This window comes from Anomaloglossus baeobatrachus, chromosome 8 (genome assembly GCF_048569485.1).
Source record: "Anomaloglossus baeobatrachus isolate aAnoBae1 chromosome 8, aAnoBae1.hap1, whole genome shotgun sequence".
Classification (NCBI taxonomy): domain Eukaryota; kingdom Metazoa; phylum Chordata; class Amphibia; order Anura; family Aromobatidae; genus Anomaloglossus; species Anomaloglossus baeobatrachus.
In genome coordinates this window covers 73,449,290-73,469,494 of record NC_134360.1, presented here as the reverse complement: position 1 = coordinate 73,469,494, position 20,205 = coordinate 73,449,290, and the positions used below count along the sequence as shown (strand labels likewise).

The following is a 20,205-nucleotide window of genomic DNA, read 5'->3' as shown; positions in this document are numbered from 1 at the left end:
AGGTTGAGGTACCCATTGCGGGTACGGCGGCAGGAGCCCACATGCTGATTCCTTCCCCATCCCTTTTTACAGGGCTCTGGGTGAAGTGGGATTTACCGGTCTCCAGGCACTGAGACCGTGCTCCATCTACAGCCCCTGGAGAAGATGCTGGATGGAGCGGAGTACATCAGGGACATGGCCCTGCTTCCTCAAGGTACTCTGTGTCCCCGTGCATTTGGCGCTCACACCGCAGCATGCTGGGTGTTGTAGTGCGCCGGGGGACATCAGCGCTGCGGCGCCTGTGCCATGGCCTCATTCAGCTTTGCTGAAGCAGGCTCACTTATGGGAATTGGTCGCGCCGGCCGCTGGGACTGCGGCGCGGCTGGCACTTGTAGTGCGCCGGGGACTTCAGCGCGGCCTGCGCTTTTACGGCGGCCGCGCTGATAACTAGAGTTCCCGGCTTTTGCGGCCTGCTTCCGTTCGTTCCCGCCCCCAGACCTGCCAGTCAGGAGAGGGGCGGGACGCTGGCCACTTCCAGGAATCGGTCGCGCCGGCCGCTGGCAGCGGCGCGGCTGGCACTTGTGGTGCGCCGGGGACTTCAGCGCGGCCCGCGCTTTTACGGCGGCCGCGCTGATAACTAGAGTCCCCGGCTTTTGCGGCCTGCTTCCGTTCGTTCCCGCCCCCAGACCTGCCAGTCAGGAGAGGGGCGGGACGCTGGCCACTTCCAGGAATCGGTCGCGCCGGCCGCTGGAACTGCGGCGCGGCTGGCACTTGTGGTGCGCCGGGGAATTCAGCGCGGCCCGCGCTTTTACGGCGGCCGCGCTGTTAACTCGAGTCCCCGGCTTCTGGGCCTAGTCTCCCTTCGTTACCGCCCACAGCCCTGACAGTCAGGGTAGGGGCGTGACGCTGCATAGAGCAGAGCTGAGAGCTGGAGTATGTTTTGCATACTCCACCCCTCTCACTGTGTGCACTGTGAATCCGGATTCCCGCACTTTCTCAGGCACGCCCACGGCTTCCTTCTCTACAAGGACACCGGCAGCCATTAGTGTCAGTTTCTGTACGATACAGAGACAAGTGTGGAAGACCCTGGCATTCTGATAGTCACACAATCGCTGTAACAGGCGTTAAGCAGCACCTGTGGTGCTAACCCCACTAGTGCAGAAGTGCACTTATAGATATGCTTGTACTATATACATTGCACTGTTTGGTCGCACGTTGTATATACCCTCCTGGATTATGCGGAGGAGTTATCAGCATATTCTCTGTGTAAAACAAAGGTGCAGAACCACATGTTTTTCTATACAGCTGGTACAGCATGTACGGCTATACGGCCCCCATTGTATGCACTAATGGCCAGGGGATGAGGACGGTGTCTGCAGTATTTACTGACAGTTTTTCTGAGACTATGGCTATGATACTAGAAGCCTAGCAGTCCGGACATGTCTCTCACAATATGGGCACTGTTGAATCATTGATCCATGGCCCCCCTCAGTGTGAATAACTAACAGCTCCGGGAATGTCACACGCATCCCAGAGTCACGGCTCTGCACGGACGTCAGTCCCAGACAGCCTAAGTGGGCTCGCTATGAGCGGCCTCGGTTTCATCAGGGTCCTAACAGAAGGACTCGCTGTGTAATGAGGCGGAAGTAGCGGCTCAGGATTCTGATCCTGAGACCGCTCTCAATCTGGATACACCTGATTGTGACGCCATAGTAAATAATCTTATAGCGTCCATCTATAGAATGTGGGTTATTTCTCACAGCTCCTCCAGTGGAGGAGTCAGCTTCACGTATTTTTCTGGACCACTCTGCCTTCAGAGAGGCAGTCCAGGAACACCACGCTTATCCAGATATGCGCTTCTCCAAACGGCTTAGGATACACGTTATCCCTGTCCCCTGACTTGGTCAAGGACTGGACCCAATGTCCCGAGCGGCATCCTCCAATCTCCAGGCTTGTAGCTAGATCCATAGTTGCAGTGGGAGATGGAACTGCAAACTCAAAGATGCCACTGACAGACAGATGGATCTCTGGTCGAAAGCCATCTATGAGGCTGTCGGCGCACCGTTGGCTCCGGCATTCTCTCCCTTGGGGCACTCCAAGCTATTTCAGCTTGTCTTACACAGATTGACACGGTTACACGTACATCTGTGCCGCAGGTGGCATCCTTAACCTCTCAAATGTCTGCATTTGTTTCTTACGCGATTCAGGTTGTCCTGGACTCTGCGAACCGTGCGGCGGTAGCCTCCGCTACTCCGTGTTTTTAAGCAGAGCCTGGTCTGCTCGTTAAGTGAATGGAAGGCAGATTCTGCTTCCAAAAAAGGTTGCCTAACCAGTTGCCTTTTTCTGCTGACCGACTGTTTGGTGAGCGTTGGATGTAACCATCAAACAGTCCAGGGGTAAGGATTCATCCTTTCCTCAGCCCGGACACAACAAACCCCAACAGAGCAAGAGGCAGTCGGGGTTTTCGGCCTTTTCGAGGCTCGGGCAGGTCCCATTTTTCCTCGTCCAATGTGGACTCAAAAGGATCAGAGGAGCTAAGATTCTTAGCGGGCTCAGTCTCGCCCAAACAAGCGACAGTCTGAAAACCCGCTTCCAAGGCGGCTTCCTCATGACTTGCGGCCTCGGTCGGTAGCAGGCTCTCCCGCCTTGGCGATATTTAGCTGCCATAGGTCAATGACCATTGAGTGTGAGACATTCTGTCTCACGGGTACAGGATAGAGCTCACTTCTCGTCCTCCAACTCGATTCTTCAGAATTTCTCCACCTCCCGAACGGGCCGCTGCTCTTCTGCAAACAGGGTGCACTCTATAGGCAGAAAGAGTGATGACCCCCGTTCCTCTTCAGGAACAAGGTCACGGTTTTTACCCCAAATTCTTTGCGGTACCTATAACAACGGGCCGTTCCGTCCCGTTCTGGATCTAAAAATGCTCAGCAAGCTCGTGGACACCAGGCGGTTCCGGATGGAATCCCTCCGCCATGTCATCGCCTCAAGGTCCCAAGGATATTTCCTAGCATCATTAGGCATCAAGGATGCTTATCCACACGTGCCGATTGATCCAGAGCACTAGCGTTTCTACGCTTCGTTATAGGAGACGAACACCCTCTGTTCGTAGCTCTACCTTCCGGCTAGCGACAGTCCAACTGGTCTTCGCCAAGGTCAGGGCAGCAGTAGTCACAGTCCTGCACTCTCAGGGTCACTCTGTGGTCCCGTATTTAGACGATCTACTTGTCAAGGCACTCTCTTAGGAAACATGCCAACACTGCCCGAACGTTGCGCTGGAGACTCTCTAGAGTTTTGGGTGGATCATCAACTTTTTAAAGTCAGATCCGACCCCGACCCTATCGATAACATATCTAGGCATAGAGTTTCTTACTCTCTCAGCGATAGTGAAGCTGCCGCTAGACAAACAGCATTCACTACGGGCTGCAAGCTCTTCTTTAAGAACCAGTCGCACACATTGAGACGCCTCATGCACTTCCTACGTAAGATGGTAGCAATGGAGGCAGTTCCTTTCGCGCAGTTTTACTGCGTCCACTACAATGGGACATTCTCCGCCAATGGGACGAGGAGTCGACGTCCCTCAACAGAGTCGTCGTTCTTTCTTAGGCGGCCAAGGAATCTCTACGGTGGTGGCTTCTTCTCACCTCTTGGTCAAAAAGAAGGTCCTTCCTATCCCCGTCCTGGGCGATAGTTACGACAGACGCGAGTCCATCAGCGTGGGGAGCAGTTTTTCTCCACTACAGCGCTCAGGGTACGTGGACTCAGCAAGAGTCCACTCTTCAGATCAATGTTCTTGAACACAGAGCAGTGTATCTTGCCCTACAATCCTTCCAACAGCGGCTGGAAAGCAAGCATATCCGACTTCAGTCGGACAGCTCCACAGCGGTGGCATACATCAACCACCAAGGAAGAACGCGCAACCGGCAAGCCTTCCAGGAAGTCCGGCAGGTTCTGATGTAGGTGGAAGACACGGCATCCACCATATCCACAATTCACATCCCAAGTGTGGAAACTAGGAAGCTGACTTCCTAAGTCGCTGAGGTGTGGCCGAAAGAGTATGGTCTCCTCACCCGGACGGGTTTCAGGAGATCTGGCGCCGCTGACAGAGGCCGGACGTCGATCTAATGGCGTCACGGCACAACAACAATGTGCCAGCTTCATGGCACGGTTTCACAATCATCGAGCTCTGGCGGCAAACGCCTTAGTTCAGCATTGGTCGCAGTTCCAGCTACCTTAGGTGCCACCTCTGGCATTGTTGCCCAGAGTACTGCGCTAGATCAAGACCGACTGCGGCCGCGCCATCCTCGTCGCTACAAATTGGCCGAGGATGTTGTGGTACTCGGTTCTGTGGTGCCTCACGGTAGGCTAACCGGGGGCACTACCAGACCAATCAGACTGGCTGTCTCAAGGGCCATTCTTCCATTTGAATTCTACGGCCCTCAACCGGATGGTGTGGCATTGAGTCCTGGAACCTAGTGTCGTCAGGATTACCTCAGGACGTGGTTGCCACCATGAGACAGGCTAGCATACCAACGTCCGCCAAGATTGACCACAGGACGTGGAAGATGTTCTTATCTCGGTGCTCGGCGCAGGGTGTTTCTCCCTGGCCGGTTGCATCGTCTATGTTTCCTTCCTTCCTGCAATCTAGGTAGGAAAATGGGTTGTCGCTCAGTTCCCTTTAGGGACAAGTCTCAGCGCTATCTGTATTTTTTCAGAAACGACGACTTCCTCAGGTACGCACGTTCCTACGGGGAGTTTGTCTTCTCAGCACTCCGTACAAGCGGCCGTTAGAGCCCTGAGATCTGAACAAGGTTCTAATTGCTCTCCAGATGCCGCCTTTCGAGCCTTTGAAGGATGTCTCCCTTCCCGTTTTTCACGGGAAGTGGCCTTCTAGTAACGGTCTCGTCTCTTAGGAGAGTTTCCGAGCTAGCAACGCTCTCATACAAACTCCCTTCCTGGTCCTTCACCAGGACAGGGTAGTTCTGCGTCCGGTTCCGGAATTTCTCCCTAAGGTGGTATCCCATTTTCATATCAATCAGGATATCACCTCACCTTCTTTGTGTCCTCGTCCAGTCCATCAATTTCAGAAAGATTTGCATCTGTTGGTTCTGGTGAGAGCACTCAGGTTCTACTTCCCGCATGGCGCTCCTGCGCCACCCGGATGCACTCTTTGTCCTTGTCGCTGGTCGGCGTAAACAGTCGCAAGCTTCCAGATCCACCCTTGCTCGGGGGCTCGAGGAACCAATTCTTGAAACCTACAGTTCTACTGGGCTTCTGGTTCTCTCAAGGCCGAAGGCCCATTCTACCAGAGCCGTGGGTGCATCCTGGGCATTACGGCACCAGGCTACGGCTCAGCAGGTGTGTCAGGCACCCACCTGGTCGAGTCTACTTACTTTTACCAAGCATTATCAGATGCATACCTACGCTTCGGCAGACGCCAGCCTAGGTAGATAAGTCATTCAGGCGGCGGTTGGCCACCTGTAGGAGAGGACCGTTTGACGGCCCTATCATGAGGTATTCTTTTACCCACCCAGGGATTGCTTTTGGACATCCCAATTGTCTGGGTCTCCCAATGGAGCGACAAAGAAGAAGGGAATTTTGTTTACTTACCGTAAATTCCTTTTCTTCTAGCTCCAATTGGGAGACCCAGCACCCGCCCTGTTTTCTCGGGGTTTTTCTGTTTTTTCGGGTACACATGTTGTTCATGTGGTATGGTTCAGTTCTCCGATGTTTCCTCGGATTGAATTGGTCTTTAAACCAGTTATTGGCTTTCCTCCTTCTTGCTTTGGCACTAAAACTGGTGAGCCAGTGATCCCACTGGGGGTGTATAGCCAGAAGGGGAGGGGCCTTACACTTTTAAGTGTAATACTTTGTGTGGCCTCCAGAGGCAATAGCTATACACCCAATTGTCTGGGTCTCCCAATTGGAGCTAGAAGAAAAGGAATTTACGGTAAGTAAACAAAATTCCCTTCTTCTGTTCGGTCGGGCTGTATACCCTGTTTTTGCCCATATACCCTCAGTGATCATTCTCCTAGGAGACAACAGCATGTCGTCCACAAGGAGCAAAGCTGTTAAGGCACAGGGGTTTTTTGCAACCTGTACCTCTTGTGGGGCTATGTTACCTGCGGGTTCCACCTACCCTCACTGTGAGCAATGCTCGACCCCTGTTTCACTTGCTCAGCCGGAGCCTCGGTCACTAGTGGACCCCTCGGCTCATGGAGACCCCCCTGCTCCCCCTGTCCAGGCGGCAGGGACAGAGTTCTCCTTTTTTGCTGAGAAACTCTGAGTCACTTTCACAATCCATGGCTCAGTCTATGGATAAATGGTCTGCCAAGCTGCTAGAAGCTTTGCAGTCCAGACCGGTCCTTACACAGGCCCCGGCCCCTGTTGGATCGTCACCTCCAGGCCCCTCTCGGTCCGAGCCGCAGCGCGCTCCCAGGTTGGGCCCTAGGTCCCACGTGGAGGACTCCTGCCAGGACCACAGTCCTAGACAGGCTAAGCAGGCTCGCTGGGAATCTTCCCCGACTTCTTCACGCTGCTCGGGTTCCCAGCTTGAGGACTCTCTGGAGGACGAGGCGGACGTCGCAGCTCAGGGTTCTGACCCTGACGTCGCCCTTAACCTCGATACACCTGAGGGGGACGCATTAGTGAATGATCTTATCTCGTCCATCAACCAGGTGTTGAATCTCTCTCCCCCACCTCCTACTGTGGAGGAGTCGGCGTCTCGGCAGGAGAAACACCAGTTTCGATTCCCCAAACGTACACTTAGTGCGTTCTTCGATCTAACTTCAGAGACGCTGTCCAGAAGCCCAGAGCAGTTCCGGACAAGCGCTTTACTAAGCGCCTCACTGACACGCGTTACCCCTTCCCCGCTGAAGTCGTTAAGGGGTGGGTTCAATGTCCCAAGGTGGATCCTCCAGTCTCTAGATTGGCGGCTAGATCTGTGGTATCGGTGGCAGATGGCTCATCGCTAAAGGACGCCACTGACAGGCAGATAGAGCTCCTGGTGAAGTCCATCTATGAGGCCACGGGCGCGTCTTTTGCCCCGGCCTTTGCAGCCGTGTGGGCACTCCAAGCTATCTCGGCTTGTCTGACCGAGATTAATGCTGTCACACGTAATTCTGCTTCGCAAGTTGCGTCTTTGACTTCTCAAGCGTCAGCTTTTTCTTCCTACGCCATGAACGCAGTCCTAGACTCGGCTAGCCGTACAGCTGTGGCATCCGCTAACTCTGTGGCAGTCCGCAGGGCCATGTGGCTGCGCGAATGGAAGGCAGACTCTGCCTCCAAGAGGTTCTTAACCGGTTTTCCGTTTTCTGGCGAACGCTTGTTTGGCGACCGATTGGATGAGATTATTAAGGAATCTAAGGGAAAGGACTCCTCCTTACCCCAGTTCAGACCCAAGAGACCTCAACAAAGGAAAATACAATCGAAGTTTCGGTCCTTTCGTCCCTCCGCCAAGCCCCAATCCTCTTCGTCCAGCAGGCAGGAGAAAGGCCAGAGAAACTCCTATGCGTGGCGGTCCAAGTCACGCCCCCAAAAGGCCGCAGGAGGCACTGCCTCCAAGGCGGCCTCCTCATGACTCTCGGCATCCACTAACCGCATCCTCGGTCGGTGGCAGGCTCTCCCGCTTTGGCGACGCCTGGTGGCCACATGTTCAAGACCGATGGGTGAGAGACATTCTGTCTCACGGTTACAGGATAGAGTTCAGCTCCCGTCCTGCGGCTCGTTTCTTCAGAACCTCTCCGCCCCCCGCTCAGGCCGACGCACTTTTTCAGGCGGTGGACGCTCTGAAGACAGAAGGAGTTGTGACCCCCGTTCCCCTTCAGGAACGTGGTCGCGGCTTTTACTCCAACTTGTTCGTGGTGCCAAAAAAGGACGGATCATTCCGTCCCGTTCTGGACCTCAAACTGCTCAACAGACACGTGAGGACCAGACTGTTTCGGAATGGAATCTCTCCGCTCGGTCATCGCCTCGATGTCACAAGGAGACTTCCTAGCATCGATCGACATCAAAGATGCTTATCTCCACGTGCCGATCGCACCCGAACATCAACGCTTTTTGCGTTTCGCCATCAGGGACGAACACCTTCAGTTCGTGGCATTGCCTTTCGGCCTGGCGACAGCCCCACGGGTTTTCACCAAAGTCATGGCATCCGTCGTGGCGGTCCTACACTCTCAGGGCCACTCGGTGATTCCCTACCTAGACGATCTCCTAGTCAGGGCCCCTTCTCGGGTGGCGTGTCAACACAGCCTTACAGTCTCTCTGACGACTCTCCAGCAGTTCGGGTGGATCATCAACTTCCCGAAATCCAAATTGACACCGACCCAATCACTGACTTACCTCGGGATGGAGTTTCATACACAGTCAGCGGTAGTCAAGCTACCGCGAGACAAACAGCTTTCTCTGCAGGCAGGGGTGCAATCACTTCTTCGGAATCAGTCACACCCCTTAAGGCGCCTCATGCACTTCCTGGGGAAGATGGTGGCAGCGATGGAGGCAGTGCCGTTCGCGCAATTCCATCTACGGCAGCTCCAATGGGACATTCTCCGCAAATGGGACAGGAGGTCTGCTTCCCTCGACAGGACCGTCTCTTTCCCTTGCAACCAAGACATCACTTCAGTGGAGGCTCCTTCCCAATTCTCTATCGCAGGGAAAATCCTTCCTACCCCTAACCTGGGCTGTGGTCGCCACGGACGCGAGCCTGTCAGGGTGGGGAGCGGTTTTTCTCCACCACAGGGCTCAGGGAACCTGGACTCCGATAGTCTTCCCTTCAGATCAATATTCTGGAAATAAGGGCAGTGTATCTAGCCCTATTGGCTTTCCAGCGGTGGCTGGAGGGCAGGCAGATCCGTATCCAGTCGGACAACGCCACTGCCGTTGCATACATCAACCACCAAGGCGGCACTCGCAGTCGTCAAGCCTTCCAGGAAGTCCGGCGGATTCTGCAGTGGGTGGAAGCCACAGCCTCCACCATCTCCGCAGTTCACATCCCGGGCGTAGAAAACTGGGAAACAGATTTTCTCAGTCGTCAGGGCATGGATGCGGGGGAATGGTCTCTGCACCCAGAAGTGTTTCGAGAGATCTGTCGCCGCTGGGGAACGCCGGACGTCGATCTCATGGCGTCACGGCACAACAACAAAGTCCCGGCATTCATGGCACGGTCTCAGGATCACAGAGCTCTGGCGGCGGACGCGTTAGTTCAGGACTGGTCGCAGTTCCGACTGCCTTATGTGTTTCCTCCTCTGGCGATGCTGCCCAGAGTGTTACGCAAGATCAAATCCGACTGCTGTCGCGCCATTCTCGTCGCTCCAGACTGGCCGAGGCGGTCGTGGTACCCGGATCTGTGGCATCTCACGGTGGGTCAGCCGTGGGCGCTTCCAGACCGCCCAGACTTGCTGTCACAAGGGCCATTTTTCCATCTGAATTCTGTGGCACTCAACCTGACTGTGTGGCCATTGAGTCCTGGCTCCTAGCGTCTTCAGGATTATCTCAGGATGTCATTGCCACCATGAGACAGGCCAGGAAGCCAACGTCCGCCAAGATCTATTACAGGTCTTGGCAAATCTTCTTATCCTGGTGCTCTGATAACGGTTTCTCTCCACGGCCGTTTGCCTTACCCACTTTTCTTTCATTCCTCCAATCCAGAATGGTCAAGGGTTTGTCACTCGGCTCTCTCAAGGGTCAAGTGTCGGCGCTCTCCGTATTTTTTCAAAAGCATCTAGCCAGGCTTCCGCAGGTCCGCGCGTTCCTGCAGGGAGTTTGCCACATAGTCCCACCTTATAGGCGTCCGCTGGAACCCTGGGATCTTAACAGGGTGCTAACGGCTCTTCAGAAACCACCTTTCGAGCCGCTGCGGGATGTCTCTTTATCACGTCTTTCGCAAAAGGTGGCCTTTCTAGTGGCAGTTACGTCACTCCGGAGAGTGTCTGAGCTTGCAGCGCTATCATGCAAAGCCCCCTTCCTGGTGTTTCACCAGGATAAGGTGGTTCTGCGTCCGGTTCCGGAATTTCTCCCTAAGGTGGTATCTTTTCATCTCAATCAGGATATCTCCTTACCTTCATTTTGCCCTAATCCAATTCACCAATGTGAAAAGGATTTGCACTCTTTGGATCTGGTGAGAGCACTTCGGCTCTACGTGTCTCGCACGGCGCCCCTGCGTCGTTCAGATGCGCTTTTTGTCCTTGTCGCTAGCCAGCATAAGGGTTCGCAGGCTTCCAAGTCAACCTTGGCTCGGTGGATCAAGGAACCGATTCTCGAAGCCTACCGCTCTTCTGGGCTTCCGCTTCCTTCAGGGCTGAAAGCCCATTCTACCAGAGCCGTGGGTGCGTCCTGGGCATTGCGGCATCGGGCTACGGCTCAGCAGGTGTGTCAGGCAGCGACGTGGTCTAGTCTGCACACTTTCACGAAACACTATCAAGTGCATACCTATGCTTCGGCAGACGCCAGTCTAGGTAGGCGATTCCTTCAGGCGGCGGTTGCCCACCTGTAAGAGGAGGGCCGTTTTTTCGGCTTTTTATTGAGGTATTCTTTTACCCACCCAGGGACTGCTTTTGGACGTCCCAATTGTCTGGGTCTCCCAATGGAGCGACAAAGAAGGGAATTTTGTTTACTTACCGTAAATTCCTTTTCTTCTAGCTCCTATTGGGAGACCCAGCACCCGCCCCTGTTTCCCTTCGGGCTGGTTGTTCTTTTGTGTACACATGTTGTTCATGTTGAATTGTTCTTTTGGTTCATGGTTTTCAGTTCTCCGAACATCCTTCGGATTGCATTTACCTTAGACCAATTTATAAGTTTTTCTCCTTCCTGCTTTTGCACCAAAACTGAGGAGCCCGTGATCCACGGGAGGGTGTATAGGCAGAGGGGAGGGGTTACACTTTTTAAAGTGTAATACTTTGTGTTGCCTCCGGAGGCAGAAGCTATACACCCAATTGGCTGGGTCTCCCAATAGGAGCTAGAAGAAAAGGAATTTACGGTAAGTAAACAAAATTCCCTTCTTTGCTGTTCAGTGTAATTATGGATTTCTGCACATTATATGTAACTGATTAATGGGATACATTTATATATAACTGGTATGAGTAAGTCATGATAATGCTGTGTGTCATTATGTACATTTTCCATGCTATGACCGAGGCACACAAGTATCCATGCTTCCTGGTCTTTTCATTTCTTTACAGAACCCTATAAGGTTGAAACTATTAAAGCTTCTAAAGTGGCCTGGCAGGAAGACCCCAGGTTTCAGGACAGCAGCTCTGAGGAAGAGGAGGAAGCTGAGGAGGACACGGCTGGAACAGCCGACAATACAAGGTGATGTCCCTAGTCTAAGGGCCTAAAGTTATTGTAGAGGTGCCCTCTTTTTCCACACTTGGAATTTTTTTGACATTTTTCAGTACAGTATATAGTAAAACTTAGTTTCATTTAAAGGTACAACTCGTCCCGCAAAAAAACAAGCCCTCATATGGCAAGATTGACGGAAAAATAAAAAAGTTACAGCTGTCGGAAGACGGGGAGCAAAATAAAATTATACAGAAAATCGCCCGGGGTTGAAGGGGTTTAATTAATTTACATTTGAATATTACTGCCTTTTTTTACACCATTAAAACTGGTGTAAGGACCGATGTGCTGTAGAGATTAGTAATGAGAACATTTCATTGTCTTCCTCTTGTAGCTCATCGTTGGAGAGGAGCAGCGGCATCAGGTTTTTCTTTTTTGTGAAAGATGACGCACGATTAAAAGGTAAATAAGCTGCCAATACATTATCCTTGGCATGTAACCAACAACATCTTACATATTCTTTAACATTTTTCTGCTGGTCCATTGATTGTGCATAATACCTGAGCTAACTGGTACATGTCCTCTACATCCTATTTTTATATACAGAAGGTCCCAAGATGTTCCTCCGATCATCAACATCTGAGCAAAAGGCAAAAGACTGGGATAAAATGAGAGACCGCATTATGGAGGTAAGACATGAAGCTTTAAAGGGAATCTGTCAGCAGGTTTTTGCTATGTAATCTGAGAGCAGAGACCCTGATTGCAGCAATGTGTCACTCATTGGGCAGCTTGGTGCAGTTTTGCTATTAGCACTAACTGTCTAATTGAGATTCTTGTACTTGACCATAACCATACAGTACATTCATAAAGTCAATGTGTATAAAACCTCCTTATAGCGTAATGTAGTAGATGGTGATGGCCAGAGAGTAAAAAAAAAGGGGGAATTGTATCTTGATGACCTCTGGGGACCAACTTTTGGCACAGCATTTTAGCACATCGATCAGTTAATACTGACGTATTGATTAATTTAAGTGACGAGTAGTGTTAAGTGAGTAGTTAACTATTCTTTCTCACTATGCTGTTAGCGAGTACTGACAGCTACTTGCATATTCGTTACGAGTAGCGGGCACAATATAAGTCAATAGGAAATACTCGCTAAGTATCGAGTAAGCCAAAAGCCATACTTTTCGTGCGCGTAGTGAATAGTACAGCTTTCGGGTTACCCACTACTTAGTGAGTATTTCACTGACGTGCAGCTTGATAGATATATAGATATATATATATATATAGATATATATAATCTCTCATTATAATATTATATTTACACACACACCTACAGTGGAACCTTGGTTAACGAGAACAATCCGTTCTGGGAGTGTGCTTGTTAACCAAGTTACTCGTCTAGCAAAGCAAAATTTCCCATAGGAAATCATTGCAATGCAGACAATTCGTTCCACAACTTGTTAAATGTCCCATCCTGGTCCCCTATTGTGCCATTCCACACACATATTATGCTCACCTTACCTTCCGTTTCATCGCCGGCCTCCTGGATCTTCCAGTTCGCCGGTACAGGATGTGTATCAGGTAACCATCGCGACAAGGGAGGAACTTCTGCTGCCAGAGCGCTGATGTCAAAGGCAGGAGCCGCTTGCCTCTGATTGGTCAGCGTGCTGCCTTTGAGAAGCGGCTGACAGCGGACGTTCCTCCCTCATTGCGATGGTTACCGATACACATCCTGTAGCGGCGAACTACAAGAACCGTGAGGCTGGCGATTGAACGGAAGGTAAGGTGAGCATAATATCTGTGTATGTGTGGACTGTAAGAGTGGGTCAGAGCACGGTGGATGTACGGAACCAGAAGTGTGTGCGGGGAGTATTTCTTCAGCGCTCTATTGGGAGACCCAGACGATTGGGTGTATAGCACTGCCTCCGGAGGCCACACAAAGCAATTACACTAAAAAGTGTAAGGCCCCTCCCCTTCTGGCTATACACCCCCAGTGGGATCACTGGCTCACCAGTTTTTCTGCTTTGTGCGAAGGAGGTCAGACATCCACGCATAGCTCCACTGTTTGTAGTCAGCAGTAGCTGCTGGCTATATCGGATGGAAGAAAAGAGGGCCCATATGGGGCCCCCAGCATGCTCCCTTCTCACCCGTGGTGGTGCTTGTAAGGTTGAGGTACCTATTGCTGGTACAGAGGCTGGAGCCCACATGCTGTTTTCCTTCCACATCCCCTGGAGGGCTCTGTGGAAGTGGGATCTTGCCGGCCCCCAAGCCCTGAGGCCGGGCTCCATCCACAGACCCAGAGAACCTGCTGGATTTGGAGCGGGAGTGCCGTTCAGGGACAAGGCCCTGCAACTTTCAGGTACTCTGTGTCCCCGGCAGGCACGGACACTCTCAAGGCTTGCTGAGCGTTATAGTGCGCCGGGGACAGTAGCGCTGTGCGCTGGGGTTAGGTCACTGCAGCTTTGCTGAGTGACGTTACATGTTGGGAACTACTGCGCCGACCGCTACTGGAGCGGCGGCGCAGCTGCGACTTGTGGTGCGCCGGGGACTTTGCGCCGACCGCGCTTTTACGGCGGCGGCGCTTCTAACTTTAGCCCCCGGCTTCTGCGGCCTAGCGCCGCTTCGTTCCCGCCCCCACCCTGTCAATCAGGGTAGGGGAGAGACGCTGCTCAATGGGCAGCGCCGAGGGCTGGAGCTTTATTTACATGCTCCAGCCCTCTCACTAGGCACAGTGGGAAGCAGGCTTCCCGCTCTTCGTCTGTATACGCCCAGGGCCCGCCCCCCCTCTCCACAAGGACGCCGGCAGCCATTACACATGCGGTCTGGCTGGGGAAAGGCTGCAGGCTCTGGGAGACCCAGACTAAAGGGATTTCGGCGACCACACACCCGCTCCTAAGCGGGCGGTAAGCTGCACTTTAGTGCTGGCCCCACTAGTGCCTCAGTGTTATATTAGTGTACTTTTTTCTTGGTACCATATATATATATAGTTGCACTGTAAGGTCGCTTCTTGGCTGGACACCCTGTACTGCTCTGAGGAGGCAGCAACATGTCATCCGCAAAACGCAAGGGTGCCAAGGCACAGGCTGTGTACACTGTTTGTACTGCATGTGGGGCTGATCTACCGGCAGGCTCCAATGACTCACATTGTGTGCAATGTTCAGTCCCAGTGGCACTTCGTCAGCCAGAGCCTATGGTGGTAGTGGCCCAGGCAGAGACGCCTGTGAACCCTGTCCCGGTGACGGGGACAGACTTTGCAGTTTTTGCTGATAAAATGTCTGTGACTATGACTAAAATCCTGGAGACCTTGCAGTCCAGGCCAGTTACTCAGACCATGGACACTGCTGTGTCTATGCTCTCCGGTCCCCCTCAGTTGGAACTAATCCGTACTTCAAGGGGGTCTCAAGCATCACAGGCTGAAGTCTCTGACTCAGATGACAGCCCCAGGCAGCCTAAGCGAGCTCGCTGGGAAAGACCCTCCACGTCATCACACTGCTCAGGGTCTCAGCGAGAAGAGTCTCTCTGTGATGAGACTGAGGACGGTGATCAGGATTCTAATCCTGGGGCCCCTCTCAATCTGGATGCCCCTGATGGTGACGCCATGGTTAATGATCTTATATCGGCAATTAATAGACTGTTGGATATTTCTCCCCCAGCCCCTTCTGCAGAGGAGGCAGCTGCACAGCAGGAGAAGTTCCATTTCCTGTATCCCAAGCGTAAATTAAGTGCTTTTTTGGACCACTCTGACTTCAGAGAATCGATCCAGAAACACGACGCTCATCCAGACAAGCGTTTCTCTAAACGTTCTAAGGATACCCGTTATCCTTTTCCCTCTGAGGTGGCCAAACGCTGGACCCAGTGTCCAAAGGTGGATCCCCCAATTTCCAAGCTTGCGGCTAGATCCATAGTCGCAGTAGAGGATGGCGCTTCACTTAAAGATGCCAACGACAGACAGATGGACCTTTGGTTGAAATCTGTCTATGAAGCTATCGGCGCGTCGTTTGCTCCAGCATTCGCGGCCGTGTGGGCACTCCAAGCTATTTCAGCTGGTTTAGCACAGGTGGATGCTATCATACATCCAGCAGTGCCGCAAGTGGCGTCCCTAACTTCGCAAATGTCTGCGTTTGCGACCTATGCTATCAATGCTGTCCTAGAATCTACGAGCCGTACCGCTATGGCGTCCGCCAATTCTGTGGTTTTGCGCAGAGCCTTGTGGTTAAAGGACTGGAAAGCAGATGCTGGTTCCAAAAAATGCTTAACCAGCTTGCCATTATCTAGAGACAGACTGTTTGGTGAGCCATTGGCTGAAATCATAAAACAGTCCAAGGGTAAGGACTCTTCCTTACCACAGCCCAGAGCAAGTAAACCTCAACAGAAAAAGTGGCAGTCGAGGTTTCGGTCCTTTCGAGGCTCGGGCAAGGCCCAATTCTCCTCGTCCAAAAGGACTCAGAAAGAACAAGGGAGCTCAGATTCCTGGCGGGCTCACTCACGCCCCAGGAAAGCAAATGGAGGAACCGCTTCCAAAGCGGCTACCTCATGACTTTCGGCCTCCTCCCTCCGCATCCTCGGTCGGTGGCAGGCTCTCCCGCTTTTGCGACATTTGGCTGTCACAGGTCAAAGACCGGTGGGTAACAGACATTTTGTCTCGCGGGTACAGAATCGAGTTCAGTTCTCGGCCTCCACTTCGGTTCTTCAGAACCTCCCCACACCCCAACCGAGCAGATGCCCTGCTGCAGGCGGTGGACTCTCTAAGAGCAGAAGGAGTCGTGATCCCTGTCCCCCCTCAGGAACGGGGGCGAGGATTTTACTCCAATCTCTTTGTGGTTCCAAAAAAGGACGGCTCATTCCGTCCTGTTCTGGACCTAAAACTGCTCAACAAGCATGTGAACGCCAGGCGGTTCCGGATGGAATCCCTCCGCTCAGTCATTGCCTCAATGTCTCAAGGAGATTTCCTAGCATCAATAGACATCAAAGATGCTTATCTCCACGTGCCGATTGCTACAGAGCACCAACGCTTTCTACGCTTCGTGATAGGAGACGACCATCTTCAGTTCGTAGCTCTGCCATTTGGTCTGGCGACAGCCCCTCGGGTGTTCACCAAGATCATGGCGGCAGTGGTAGCAGTCTTGCACTCTCACGGACACTCTGTGATCCCTTACTTGGACGATCTACTGGTCAAGGCACCCTCTCAAGAGGCATGCCAACTCAGCCTGAATGTTGCACTGGAGACTCTCCAGGCGTTTGGGTGGATCATCAACTTCCCAAAGTCAAATCTGTCACCGACCCAATCACTAACGTATCTTGGCATGGAGTTTCATACTCTCTCAGCGATAGTGAAGCTTCCGCTGGACAAGCAGCGGTCTCTACTGACTGGGGTGCAGGCTCTCCTTCAAAGTCAGTCGCACTCCTTAAGACGCCTCATGCACTTCCTCGGGAAGATGGTGGCGGCAATAGAAGCGGTTCCGTTTGCGCAGTTTCATCTGCGTCCACTTCAATGGGACATTCTCCGCCAATGGGACGGGAAGTCAACATCCCTGGACAGGAAAGTCTCCCTTTCCCAGACGGCCAAAGACTCTCTGCAGTGGTGGCTTCTTCCCACCTCATTATCACAGGGAAGATCCTTCCTACCACCGTCTTGGGCGGTGGTCACGACAGACGCGAGTCTGTCAGGGTGGGGAGCAGTCTTTCTCCACCACAGGGCTCAGGGTACGTGGACTCAGCAGGAGTCCACCCTTCAGATCAATGTTCTGGAAATCAGAGCAGTGTATCTTGCCCTACTAGCCTTCCAGCAGTGGCTGGAAGGAAGGCAGATCCGAATTCAGTCGGACAACTCCACAGCGGTGGCATACATCAACCACCAAGGGGGGACACGCAGTCGGCAAGCCTTCCAGGAAGTCCGGCGGATTCTGATGTGGGTGGAAGCCACAGCCTCCACCATATCCGCAGTTCACATCCCCGGCGTAGAAAACTGGGAAGCAGACTTCCTCAGTCGCCAGGGCATGGACGCAGGGGAATGGTCCCTTCACCCAGACGTGTTTCAGGAAATCTGTCGCCGCTGGGGGGTGCCGGACGTCGACCTAATGGCGTCACGGCACAACAACAAGGTCCCAACCTTCATGGCACGGTCTCGCGATCAAAGAGCGCTGGCGGCAGACGCCCTAGTGCAAGATTGGTCGCAGTTCCGGCTCCCTTATGTGTTTCCACCTCTGGCACTCTTGCCCAGAGTGCTACGCAAGATCAGATCCGATTGCAGCCGCGTCATACTTGTCGCCCCAGACTGGCCGAGGAGGGCGTGGTATCCGGATCTGTGGCAGCTCACGGTCGGCCAACCGTGGGCACTCCCAGACCGACCAGACTTACTGTCCCAAGGGCCGTTTTTCCATCGGAATTCTGCGGCCCTGAACCTGACTGTGTGGCCATTGAGTCCTGGATCCTAGCGTCTTCAGGATTGTCCCAAGGGGTCGTTGCCACCATGAGACAGGCTAGGAAGCCCACGTCCGCTAAGATCTACCACAGAACGTGGAGGATATTCTTATCCTGGTCCTCTGCTCAGGGAGTGACTCCCTGGCCATTTGCATTGCCTACCTTTCTTTCTTTCCTGCAATCTGGGTTAGAAAAAGGTTTGTCGCTCGGCTCCCTTAAAGGTCAGGTCTCGGCGCTATCCGTCTTTTTTCAGAGGCGTTTGGCACGCCTTCCTAAGGTGCGCACGTTCCTACAGGGGGTTTGCCATATCGTACCCCCGTACAAGCGGCCGTTAGATCCATGGGATCTGAACAGGGTACTAGTTGCCCTCCAGAAGCCGCCCTTCGAGCCTCTGAGGGAGGTTTCACTTTCTAGACTATCACAGAAAGTGGCTTTTCTGGTAGCGATCACATCTCTTCGGAGAGTGTCTGAGCTGGCAGCACTATCATCCAAGGCTCCCTTCCTGGTCTTCCACCAGGACAAGGTTGTGCTGCGCCCCATTCAGGAGTTTCTCCCGAAGGTGGTATCCTCTTTTCATCTTAATCAGGATATCTCTTTGCCTTCGTTTTGTCCTCATGCAGTTCATCGGTATGAGAAGGATTTACATTTGTTAGATCTGGTGAGAGCACTCAGAATCTACATTTCCCGCACGGCGCCCTTGCGCCGTTCGGATGCACTCTTTGTCCTTGTCGCTGGTAAGCGCAAAGGGTCGCAGGCTTCTAAGGCCACCCTGGCTCGATGGATCAAAGAACCAATTCTTGAAGCCTACCGTTCTGCTGGGCTTCCGGTTCCATCAGGGCTGAAGGCCCATTCTACCAGAGCCGTGGGTGCATCCTGGGCATTACGACACCAGGCTACGGCTCAACAGGTGTGCCAGGCAGCTACCTGGTCGAGTCTGCACACTTTCACCAAACATTATCAGGTGCATACCTATGCTTCGGCGGACGCCAGCCTAGGTAGAAGAGTCCTGCAGGCGGGAGTTGCCTCCCCGTAGGGGAGGGCTGTCTTGCAGCTCTAACATGAGGTATTTCTTTACCCACCCAGGGACAGCTTTTGGACGTCCCAATCGTCTGGGTCTCCCAATAGAGCGCTGAAGAAGAAGGGAATTTTGTTACTTACCGTAAATTCCTTTTCTTCTAGCTCTTATTGGGAGACCCAGCACCCGCCCTGTTGTCCTTCGGGATTTTTGGTTTGTTTGCGGGTACACATGTTGTTCATGTTGAACGGTTTTCAGTTCTCCGATGTTACTCGGAGAGAATTTGTTTAAACCAGTTATTGGCTTTCCTCCTTCTTGCTTTTGCACTAAAACTGGTGAGCCAGTGATCCCACTGGGGGTGTATAGCCAGAAGGGGAGGGGCCTTACACTTTTTAGTGTAATTGCTTTGTGTGGCCTCCGGAGGCAGTGCTATACACCCAATCGTCTGGGTCTCCCAATAAGAGCTAGAAGAAAAGGAATTTACGGTAAGTAACAAAATTCCCTTCTTTTTGGTCATACGGCAAAGCTTGCTCGTAAAGTGAGTTACAAATTTACAGCAAGCTTTGCTCGAATAGCGAAATACTCGCTAACTGGGTTACTCGTTAACCAAGGTTCCACTGTACATAACTATATTTGTTCTTATTTGCATTAGGAATGCAGGAAAAGGCACAAAGATGCGAAGAGGAAACTGAAATCCAAGCAGTAGCCTGACCTCTAGCCCAACAGTCCAGTCTTCTTATGCATTACACAGGACACGCTAATGGGCAATTACTTATTATCACAAAACAATGACATGTAATCGATGAAACCTGTGTAACAACAAAACTGCTTCCCGTGGAAGAAATCAGACATCGGTATCACAAAGGCTTTATTTAATGGACTGCGAGCATATAACTTAAAGAAAATATTACAGATATATTGGAAATTATTTTTGATCGAATTTTCAAGAATTTATATTTTGAGTCCTTTATTTGTGAATAAAAATTCTAAACTAAATTGCAGTTTTTAGATGTTATGTCTTTTTTGTATATATTTGGGTCATTGCAATTTGACACATGGTGCAGATATCTCTTGTTTGAAGGAACAGTAGGAGTAAACACAGACCGCAGTTTAGCAGTGAGGGACTAAACAATTCCTCCTTAAAGGGAATCTTCACCAGCTTTTTGCTACCTCATCTAAAAGCAGCATAATGTGGGAAAAAAGATCCTGATTCCAACAATTTGTCACTTAATATACTGGGTGAAACAATAGCACAGAAATCAGACAGTCCACCACCACTGACTCCAACGAGACCTGTTAAATCAGCAATAGCCACTGACTGCAGATAAGAGCTTAAGACTAGAGATGAGCGAGGTTCGAGGTTTGCCAATTTAATGTTCGAGTGATTTTGGGGGGTGCTCGAGATCGAACTCAAGCTATTTTGCTAAAAGCTCGATAGCTCGAGTTACGTTCGAGACCAGTTCGATCAGCAAAAAGCCTAGCTAGTTACTAGCTGGCTTTTCACTGTAATAGTGTGA

At 52.1% G+C, this 20,205-nt stretch overlaps 1 protein-coding gene across 1 annotated transcript in view; it reads left to right on the top strand.

The window, feature by feature from the left end:
* Positions 1-19,689, top strand: part of NOL8 (nucleolar protein 8) — a 135,871-nt gene extending 116,182 nt beyond the window's left edge. The window contains exons 14-17 of the mRNA XM_075321792.1: positions 11,154-11,283; positions 11,645-11,712; positions 11,857-11,939; positions 19,341-19,689. Coding sequence (XP_075177907.1) covers positions 11,154-11,283; positions 11,645-11,712; positions 11,857-11,939; positions 19,341-19,394 — 335 coding nt within the window. The 3' untranslated portion in view covers positions 19,395-19,689. The remainder of the gene's footprint in view (positions 1-11,153; positions 11,284-11,644; positions 11,713-11,856; positions 11,940-19,340) is intronic.
* The last annotated feature ends 516 nt before the right edge of the window (positions 19,690-20,205 follow it).